The sequence below is a fragment of the Gossypium hirsutum genome, chromosome A11, assembly GCF_007990345.1.
Source record: "Gossypium hirsutum isolate 1008001.06 chromosome A11, Gossypium_hirsutum_v2.1, whole genome shotgun sequence".
Classification (NCBI taxonomy): domain Eukaryota; kingdom Viridiplantae; phylum Streptophyta; class Magnoliopsida; order Malvales; family Malvaceae; genus Gossypium; species Gossypium hirsutum.
The window spans coordinates 121,854,625-121,866,222 of record NC_053434.1 but is presented as its reverse complement, the minus strand read 5'-3'; the positions used below and the strand labels follow the sequence as shown (position 1 = coordinate 121,866,222).

General features: G+C 26.8%; 1 protein-coding gene across 1 annotated transcript; it reads right to left on the bottom strand.

Annotated features, from left to right (window-relative positions):
• Positions 1 to 1,027: 1,027 nt before the first annotated feature.
• LOC107924459 (galactan beta-1,4-galactosyltransferase GALS1) lies at positions 1,028 to 3,964 on the bottom strand. The gene is made up of 2 exons (XM_016854917.2): positions 2,503 to 3,964; positions 1,028 to 1,709 (listed from the first exon to the last, which is right to left on the bottom strand). The coding sequence occupies exons 1-2, from the start codon at positions 3,678 to 3,680 to the stop codon at positions 1,358 to 1,360; spliced, it is 1,530 nt and encodes a 509-aa protein (XP_016710406.2). The 5' UTR covers positions 3,681 to 3,964; the 3' UTR covers positions 1,028 to 1,357.
• Positions 3,965 to 11,598: the final 7,634 nt, after the last annotated feature.

Here is an 11,598-nt window from a genome sequence, read left to right as displayed (position 1 = left end):
TTATATTTAAAATCACTGTAAAAGTAAGATACAAAGAGAAGAATTAAGGATATGGGGACATTGAAACTAATATTTTTTGCCACAGTAAAAATCCATTATTGGATGCCATAATTTTTGTAAATAAAATAAAATAAAATTTATCTTTTAGTCCTTAAAAATGGTAGAGTTAAAAGTTAATATGTAGGCACTTTGACCTAAAAAATATAAAAATTGGTGAAATTTGTAATTAATACATCATAAAATTAAACAATAAAAATTATAATTCAGTCCCTTAAAAAATTTTTGACTTCACTCTTATCAAATACGATTTAATTTAAAAACAATTTCAGAAACCATTTTAAAAATTGAAGTATAATTGAAAAATTAATTTATGAATAAAACCTCTTATTTATAAAATAAAATTTAATGCAAAGCCATGAGCATACCCAAAGGGACAGAGAGACTGGGGCCTTAACCCCTTTGGCTAAAAAGTATAATAACTTTTTTGATCCCTTTAAAATTTAATTTTTCAATTTAATTTTTTTACCGTAAAAATTAATAATTCAATATCAACAATTTCAAAGCTTGGTTTGATACTTAAATTTAATTCCAAAATTAAGTTTAAATTTAATTTGTAAATTTTACTTAAATTTTTTATATCATACTTAATTTCTTTAATCCTAATTGAGCACTTAAATTTTATTTTAATGTTCAATTTAGTTTCTAAATTTTTTTGTCTCAATTAAATATATATATTTTTTTGTAAAAAAAGAAATTTCAAATAGCTATATTTAACACCAAAATTAATCTCAAAGATCAAATTAAACTCATATATCAAATGATATATTTACGGAAACTCGAATTTTCACATTTACAATCATTCTCCACACGATATAACATAATATAATATACATTATCTTCATCTTTACTCAGTGTATATAATATATAAAGCTACACTATATTCAATTACTCCAACTAAACACAAATAAAATATCAAATGCTATAAATTTATACCACTATAATGAATCCATAAAGCAAAAAAAAGAAGAAAAAAAAACATAAATAAATTAAATAAATAAATGTAAAGAAACAAATTTTACAAGTATTCCCACCATAGATATATAGAATCAAAAATAAATTAATAATCATAAAAAGAAAAAAAGGCTCCATGGGGAATGATACAAAAGTAAAGTACTTACCTTTACAGCCATACCAAAAGCAATATCAACCCCTCTTTTCCATCACCGTTGGCATCAAAAGACACCATGTTCGGCTCAATGAAGAAGAGTAAAGCTCAAGCAACAAAAAATAAGTACTTGGTTTTAATTTATAGACCCCTGTAATTTGGTTGGCCATTTTAAAGGACGAAGATGGTTCATCAATGTGGTTCGGGTTGTTTTCCGATGGTTTGGAGCTCGAATAGTTTGATGGTGTTGGCTAATTTCTTCATGTTGTTGTCGTAGACATACGGTAACTTGTTGAACCATGTGACTTGTTTGACGGCGGTTGACGGGAGGTATTCTCGGCATAGTTCTTGGTGTTGTGTGATGGTGTTGTGGTAGTGGTAGTAATGGATTTTTGTCTCGGTTTTGTGTAATGATTTCCCGACTATGTTCTCCGACATGTGCACCCCCGTCGCGAAGGCGTTTTTGGCTTGGATCGCGTATTTCCGGTCGCGACGGATCTTGGTTCTTGATTCTCTGAAGAGTAGTTTTTCAAATCCCCATTGCCTGGTATAAAGCATATGAACGAATAAGATCAAACTAATCACATGTAAAGAATAAATCACCTAATCACATGCAAAGTTTTTAAGGTTAATTTCAATGGACATCCTCGAACTATCACCTAATTTTTAAATTAATTCTAATACTGGTCTCGAACTTCAAAATATCAACATTTGACATTAAATGTTAGTTCAAATTTGAAAACTTAAAATTTAAATTGGTCCTGAACTTCAAACTACGACACTTAATTCTAAACCGATATTGAAATTGATCTTAAACTTCAAAACATTTTAATCTAGAATTCAAAGTGTAGGGGTATAGTATCAAAGTTTTTCTATAAACCTAATCATTAACTTTAGATATTAAATATCAACTTAAATCTAACATGAAGCATATTTAAAACATATGGATCATACAGTAAACATGTAAGTACTTACTATGTATGAACAACATGAATATAATGTGTAAAAGGAAAAAGAACTCTTAAATTTATACAAGTGTTTACAAATAGATCTGACCCCAAATTTGAAACTATTAGACTGACCAATACTTTGAGAATTAAAGTTTAAGGACTCAATTGAAAAGCTAGACAGTAATTTGAGTATAGTTCTTGGAATTAACCCACTTTGTTTTTATAATCACTGTAACTATGAACTGAGTATGCAAATTCAATCCAATCTGCAAATCAATCTGATTTCTTTTTCAATTAAATGCAAGTAACCCCTTTTAGATCTAATGAATTAAATCGAAACCCAGAAATTGAAAACCAAAATCGAATAAAAAATTTAGTAAAATTTACCTCGAATATTCCTGAGATGAACCATTCAAACAGAGCATACTAGACATTGGATTTTGCTGAATCGTGAACTGAGTATAACCAGAGAACTCATTCAACACCGATTCCAATGTATTCCCATTAGGCAAATATATGTACTCATCGACATCGAAGAAGAAAGTCCAATTAGCAGCATATCGGTACCGATGCAAACAATCGTTCACCACTAAGAACTGGTTATAATAATACCCATCGTAATCAGCTTGGTCTCGTATATCTTGAACCGTAACTCTCCCGGCTTTAACCCAAGGCTCTAGCACCGCCATAACTTCCGGTGAAACACCACCGGCGTCGTGAAAGACGAAATGGGAACTTGGTCCGAAGAACCAAGCATGGTAAGCCATCCATTCACGGATCCTATCGGCACTGAGATTACCGTACAAAGATGAACCACAGTATAAATACTCGTACTGATACGGTGGGTTGAATTTTGATTCGTTGTAAGATCCAGAGGATTCTTCTAACGCCATGAATTTCTCGTATTTTCTTTGGGATTCACCGTAATAAGCGTTCACCATTAATTTTCCGCCATTGTTGTCTTGGTTGGGGTTGAAAGGGAAAGTACAATTGACCACCACGACGGTGTAGACACGGCCGTAGCCCCAATCTGGGAGCATTTTATAAGCTTTAGCTCTGTACGATGAACCATTGTTAGAGATCCATTCACATTTGAACCACGGCTTGCCGTAAACATGGATTGGCTTGGAAGCTAATCCCACCACCGCGAACGTCCTCGGTCCTCCTCTGTAAGCACCCATCTGTACAAACAAAGCCGCCGCGTTCCCGTACGACTCGAAAACCCGCTTGTTTGGGTCCTTGGGTTTAGGTGGTGTCGCCGTGTTGTACTTCTTAGCTACCGGATTCGGCTTGTAAGGCATTGAGACATTGGTGGAGATCAAATTGGCGGTGACGGATGCGGCGGAAGCGGTGACGGAAACGGAGGTTATCGGAGCGGAGCAAGGACGGGTGGTGGAGAGGAGGTTTTGGTAGTAAGGAGGTAAGTTCCATAAGAATGTAACTAAAGTAAGTGCCAGCAATGTGGTCACTAATGTTTTGGTCTCGAAGCAAATGAATAGCTTCCCCAAAGTGGTGGTGCCTGCGGCGGCGGAAGGGACGGAGGAGGGCGCCGCTTCCTTCCTCATTTTGGGTGTCGGCTACGGCGGTGATAGGCGATTGTTCTGGCCTTGTGGGTGTTAAATTCTTGGATTGTTCGGCGAATCAAAATGGTAAAGCAAGGGTCAAGTGAAGATAATACCGACACAAATTTTTATATAATTTTTTCTTCTTTACTAGACAGCTTCTTCAAAGAATCATAGCTATTAACTAATCAAATACTATCTATAAGCACTATATCTCTCTCTACATATTATATAATGCACGAGATTGTTAGGTCTTAGATCTCATTTTATTTATCATTAATTTTCCCATTTTTATTATGTCTTTTTCCATTTTTGTATTTTTAAAAGAAGATTCACTTGGAAGATAAGAAAAAAAAATATTATACACCTAATTTATTTTATTTTGAATGTTTTTACCATGTACAAGTTGGGGTATATTCAAAAAGTAAATTATAAATATTTAGGGATTAAAATGAAATTTTATCATTGTATTAACTTGTATTTTTATCATTTCTAAAAAAACCTTAAAATAATTTTATCAATTTTGAGGGTCAACTCTCTTCTAGCCTGAGTAAAATTATAAATTGTTAGAGCTGTGTGACTCGAATCCTTGTTAAAGAAATAAAATACAATGGCAAACCAAGGGGATCTGTGTAGGGCTTAAGGCTGAAGGCCGAATAGAATTACACTTCTTCTATTTGACATTGATTAGAATAAGATTTTTTAACTTTTAAATAGATGTAGCCGAATCAATTTTCAACATCATTGAATTTTTCTCCTCTACCCGTGGTTTTTCCCGAAAGGATTTTTTATGTAAAATCTATGTGTTTTTCTTTTCTTATTGTTTCACAATCATTTTTATTGTTATTATCAATATTTAGTTTTAACATAAAATAAAACAAATCATACAAAATAATTGGGTAAAATTTAAGCATATATCAATATTGAAGGCTCTCGCATTTTAAATATGCCCGAGACTTGAATTTAAATGCTCAAAAACCCAAGACTTTAGCCTTAATTCTATCTTCATTCATGAATAATTTATTTAGTTTTGAGTTAAAAAGCATTATTTTTGTGCTGAATTTTTTTTTAAAAATAAACCCTTTTGTTTAAAATTTTAATTCAATTGTTTACTATTAAATATGTTTACTTTGTAATTGATTATTTGCTTGCTGAGGGATTAAAATTAAAAAAAGTTATTTAATTGTTGGCATTGTTAGCATGCTTTAGTTAAAATTTGCTAATGATTATTTGCTTCCAAGGACAAAACTAAAAGAATTATACTAAGGGACTGAAATTAAAATGTAAACTGAGGGGTCAAACCATAAATTTTATCATTTTATTAATTGCAATTTTATACATTTTAAGGGTTTAAAAAGAAATTTTACCAGTTCAATGAGCTGCCAAGACTCCTCCTTGCCCTTTGGTGCTGCCTATATCCTTGTGAAGTTGTATAATTGTATGGGTTTCTTTATGGTAATTTTTTTACATAAAATACTAACAGAATCAACTATTGTACTAAATCTTTTAATCAGAAACATAAGGACTAAAAATAATAAAAATTTAAAATAAATATTTCCTAATATTATTATAAATTGTAAAAATTAATGGAATTAAATTTTAAAATCTGATTATTATTTTTGTTAATAAATTTAAATTAAATCTACAAAGCTAAAAGCAACAAAATTTCAAAACAAATGAAGTTTCTAAATCTATCAAGATTCTATTTTTAATTTTTTTTAGTTGATAACTTCATGTCCGTTTTATGATTCATGTTTAAGGTTCATAGCTGTCTCTTCCAATAATATTGTTTCTAAAGTTTAAACTTAAATTCTCTATCGAGACTACAATATGTCTTATCATTATATCCAATCAGTTATTAGTAAATTTTTAATTTTTAATTATTTACTGTGAATGCTAACAAATTATTTGGGCATGGTTGCTATATAGGTGTTGACAAATAGAGAAAAATAAATAATATTTGTTGGCATGTGAATGTATAGACAATTCATTTCCCAATCAACATATGCTGGCGCTTGCTTTTTTCGACTCGAATATTATTTCTATATATGTTTTCATATTGCATAAAATAATGTAAAATAATATAGCTTAAAATATGTCGACGGTTCACATACACTTTGAGATTTTTTTTAAGTCAAACTTTTGTCTTCACAATACCATCCAATCGTAGTACTACGCATTTTCAAAAGCTGGGTCTCAATTTTGAGAGAATTTAGATGAAAATAGTAAATAAACAAAAGATTAGGTATTTTTAAACTCTGTTTGATTTAGACTTGTTGATTGTCTGGCTTGAAGATTCACTCAAAAAGTAAAAGAATTCGGACAAAAAATAGGCTTAGATAAAAAATAAGTAGAAAACAGATCGAGCCTTAGGTAAAGGTTTTTTGACTTAGGCCTGGCCCGAATTTGTAAAAGAAAAAAAGAAAAAACTGTTGTTTTCTTGCCATTTCATTATTATGTTACTATTATTTTAGAAATATTTACTTGTTAAATTACAAATATGTTAGTGTTATTTAAGTATAAATATTTTTTTAAAAATTTATTTTCAATTTATTGAGAAACATTTATTTTAATGTTTTTAGTGTTTTTGATGTATTATAAAATTTAAAAAATTATATAAAAAATTTTAATATGAGCTGGCCGAGTCCGGGTTTTAACATTTTTATTTAGGTCCGGTTTGAGTAAAAATTTAGATCCATTTTTCAAGTTGGACTCAGACCTATCAAATGAACCTAAAATTTTATCAAAACCCGACTCATGATCAAATCTAATTCAATCTTTGAACACTTCTAAAAGTAATTTATTATGAATTTAGTAAGTAAATTTTAATAAAAAAAATACTAATGCTATCCTCAAAATGGTTAAATTTAAAAAAAAATAGAAATTAACAACAATCTTTAATAAACATTACTATAAAACATTACAATATTATATTAAAGGAAAAATAAAACATTATAAAACACAATATTCATATTCATATCTTTATACCTACATCATCCTGGCACATGGCACACATTTATAGGCTTTTTTTTTTCATTTTATAAAAATAATTTATTTTGAATTATAATCCTTTGAGATTTAATTATTATATTTTAATTTTTATCACAAAATTTTTATATTTTTATAATGTTATTGATTAGTTAATAGTTAATATCGTTAATTTTTTAATTAAAATGTTATGTGGTTATGTATAATTTAGAAATAAATTTTTTAAATTCAAAAAATAAAGTAATTAAAATTTTAAAAATGAAAGCAAGAGGACTGAATTCTAATTGTAAAAAGTGTAGAGATTTAGAGTCATTGTTGTTTGAATCAAACCGGGTTGGTTGGTCGGACCGATAATTGATTGGGGTCTTGGTCTGGAGAGAGCAAGGGCAAAGTATGAAAACTTTTTTGTATGGTTGAAATTAAGTTGTATATTTTTACGATTGTAAAAATGCAAATTTACCATTTTAATAGACTATATGTTTATAAATTTTAAATGATTAAATCAAAATTTTTATCATTTATTGAAGGTCAAAATACAATTTTACCGTTACTAATTTAAAATTTTATTAATTATAAAAGGACAAGACATAAACTTTCCGCTTTAGGAAGCGGGGGAGTGGCACCCTGCTAGCCACTCTAGCTCCACTATCGAGAGAGAGATATGAAACCGATTGACTCGCGAAATGGTACGAACCGAATGAAGTAGACTAAAAACAAATAAACTATTTTTCTTTTGTTTTTATATGGTTTTTTGGTTTATTTAACAGAACTGTACAAATCAATAATTTGATAAGTTTAATCCCCAGTTCGATTCAAAATATTTTGATTAAAGCATATTTTATTTAAATATATATATTAAATTTTTATATGAAGTAAATATGAATTGCCACGATAATGTTATTAAAATTTTAATAATCTAACTAAATTTTAAATTTTAAAAATCAAAATAATAATAAAGCCAATGGGGCAAAGGCAAATCTATATTATGCCTTTTTTTTAATTATTTATTAATGACTATGAAGGTTAGGGATTATTGCTTGCTTACTCCATGTAGATAATTAATCTTTTAATTAAATTATAAACAAAATAAAAGTTTGTGCAAGTGTCATAATTGAACATCAAAGGGACCATGTGCATGCCAAGACAGAATAAATTTATAACAAATCATTGCTATTAATCATTGTTACTTTTTTCTTTTTCTAATTTTGATTTAATTTTGATTATCTTAATTAATTTTTTAAATTAATTTAATTACCATTTGATACCTAAATTTTAATGTGATGTACGTATTTTTTTTCCTAATATAATACTTAAATCTGACAAAAATTATATATAATATTTAATATTTAATTCGGGTTTTATATATCGGGAGTTCTCTTTTATATATTATGCATAATTATATTATTAATAATTTAATAGAAAGATTAAGCTTTCTTAAAGAATAAATAAGTTGAAGCTTTACTTGGGAGTGGGTAAAGACTAAAGAAGTAAAGATAAATAAAACAACTTTTATGATTCTTTCATACCACAATCTTTTAATTTTTTTATTTTAATTCTTTTTGTATAATGCATTTATTAAATATTAAAATTAAATTGAATTAAATTAATAATTAATGTTCATAAATAAAATTTAAATAATTACTTTATTTAATTTTTTTAATTGAAATTTTTACCATTAAACCAATTTAATTATATTTAATTTCAATATTAGCCGTTGATTTGATTTGAGAAAGGGGTGCCATTTTTTTCTTAATGATTTGACAAACATTTAATTTTTTTTCCACATATAAATAAAATTTTAAAAAAAATAGAGTCAAATCTAATGATTAGATTCTTATGTGTGTTTTTTAACTTTGGTAAATGTAACTGCTTTATGTATTGTCGGTGGTTAATTATAGTAAAACAAAAGGTCGTCGTTAAATTCTTATCCATAAAAGAAAAAAAAATTATTTGTGGCGTAGCTTTGGTTAGATTTGCTTACGTGTAAGTTTGGTTTTAGTTTGATTAATATCAGTATTATTGTTAATATAAGAGAACGTAAATTTAAGTGTGTCGAAATACATTATCTTTTTATTTAAGAGATTATATGATCATCGAGGAATTTTTTTACTTATTTATTTTATTCCAATAGAATTTTTTTTTTCTAATTGCTTGATTGTTGAGATTAGTTATAACAATATTGAATAAAAACTTCAAAATTTTAACTCGATTCTCGGAATCGATATTTTCCTGTTAATCTTCTGTCAATGTCAGTAAAGAGAGTTATTTTTCTGTTGCTAATGATTTTATATTATTCATGATAACTGGTAATAAAAAGTAGATAACGAATCTTATTTATCCAAAACGGGAAGCTATGAATAATTGTAAGCATTCTATAAAAAAGAGCAGATATGATAAAAACTTATAATGAAGTTCATATTAGGCAAAATGATTTATTTGGCCTTTCAATTTAAAAGAAAAACTATTTTAATCAAATATTTGATTTTTTGTCCCTTTTGATTATTAAACTTGTATAGTTTGATAAATCATCACAAAATAGATAGAAAAATTAACATATTTGTTGATGTGGTATATATGTGGTTAATTTTTTAAAAAATACACTTTTATAATTTTTTTAAATTTTACAAAATTAATTAATTGCTAAAGTGACATCCACGTATATGTCATGTTAGCAAAGTTAACATATGTTTAATTTTCCATACATTTCGAGATGATTTGATAAACAATGCAAGTTCAATGATTAAAAGATGGGAAAATTAAATAGAAGGCTAATATGACTTTTTTTTTTTGTAAAGTTGGAGGGCAACTAAGGGTGTATTTGATAAGTCATTGAAAATTTTCTTTTCATTGAAAATGAGAAATTTCGACATTTAATATTTTAAATGTGTTTGATTATCATTTTAATTCTTTAATTAATATAAAAATTTTAACAAAAAATGTTGAAATATTAAATTAATTTTATTTTATTAAAAAACAAGTAATCATTTAAAAAAATAATATTCAAAATACTATATTTATCTTTCATCCAAAACCATCCAAAATAATATATTAATAAAATTAAAATTAAAAAACATTAATCTTTTAAAAATAAATATTTACTTTTATCAAATAACATAATTAAATTCAATGTTTATATTTATTATTTTACAAAATAATTTTTAATACAAATTAAACACTTATAGAATTTATCAATAAAAATTTAGTACTTTATTTTTCAGTTTATCAAATAATCATTATGTCTATATATTTTATGATTAAATTTAATATATTTGTTCTTTACTTTAAATTGGAATCAAATTAAATCTGTTCAAAATTAAAATTAGTAGAATGATAAATTTAGCCTTTAGTATTTATCTTTTTTTTTTGCCACTTCAGGGCTCATTCTTTTTTTTTTAGATCACTTTGGTCCAAAACCTCTAAATTTTAGTTTAATTGTTATTCTAGATGAAAAATTTGATTGGATAGTTAAAATTTTAACAGTAACTTGCATTACAATTCACATGTACTTCGTAAAAATTCAAAAAAAATCATGTTAGCAATAAAGTACATTGCCACATAGGTTGCTACTTCAATGCTATTCATAATTTAACAAATTAGTCAGCTTTTTTGTCCAAAAAGAAAAGTTTAATTAAAATTTAAAAGTTAAAGGGACCAAAATGATAAAATCAGTAAATATTAGGGGCTAACTAAGTTGAGCCCATGGACAAGTTCTAGGCTAATCAAAGTCATATGCGTGAATTATTTGTGGGGACACTTGTCGCCTTCGGCCCATCCACATACCATAACTTTGGAAATGGTTTTATCACCTAATATCAATAATTGAATCTGCCGACCCGAAAAGATTGATGGAACTTGGGTCGGGTTTCAAATTTCAATTCTATTTTAATAATTATCTCCTTTGTTTGGTTTTATTGAAGGTCCCACTTTGAAAAAGTTTCGGTATTATTTTTAATTGGGGTTTTATCTTTCTATTTTTATTGAGAGATTTACTCGATTTTTGTAGAGCGTGAGCGCTTCACAATCCTAATCAAATGGCAACATGTTCTTGCTCCCATAAATATAAGGCATATGCAAGGATGATGGGGTTAAATTAGAAATTTAATTAATTAGAAGGTTAAAGCTAAAAAAAATCTGTTTGAGAATGATTTAAATTGAATACTTTATAATCAAAAGAGACTAAAATAAATATTATACCGCTTAATTTAAGGGGGCAAGGTCACTGTTTGCTTCTAACCTTCAATAAAATGATTACTATTTAGTTAAATTCAAGTGCATGGGCAATCATATGTTGGGTTATTGTTTAAGTCTAAAGGATGGTCCAAAATTTAAAAGTACTTAGGCAAAAATATTAATCTCGATAAATACCCTTAAGCAGAAAAATGAATCTATTTAAAATATGGGATAAACTCTGGCTTCAATATTTAAGACTCAATTCAATTTTTTTTTTAAAATTTGTAATGTTTTAGATTATATTATTTTTATAAATTTTTTAATTTATAACATATGAAAATTAAATCTATAGTAGTATCTAAAATATTAAAGATGATTTTATAAAAATATATAAAATTATTAATTATTAAATTATATAAATATATATTTTTAAATAAAATGGACAAGCCTAAAATGCGTTTGAATTAGTTATTTATAAATATTTTAATGTATTTTGTACATTTTTATTTTAATATGTACAATTTATTATCTCAATTGGTTGTATATTTATATTATTTATTAAACATTTTATTGAGTTGGTGTAATCGTCAATTAGGTCCCTAACTCAGTTAAAAAAAATTATAAAAATACCTTTTCATAATTAAAATAAATTATATAATGGAGGACATTTTAATTATTTTATTTAAAAAATTAATAAAAATATGCATACTGTAAGATTCAAACACATGTCAAATTATATATTTATATTTTTAAATGGAATTTC

What these genes read in the sequence shown, in the direction of transcription:
- LOC107924459 (XM_016854917.2), bottom strand. Translation starts at nt 3,680, where the DNA reads ATGAGGAAGGAAGCGGCGCCCTCCTCCGTCCCTTCCGCCGCCGCAGGC. An exon ending in TCATCTCAGGAATATTCGAG is followed by an intron (nt 1,710 to 2,502) that starts GTAAATTTTACT and finishes GCTTTATACCAG; the next exon opens with GCAATGGGGATTTGAAAAAC.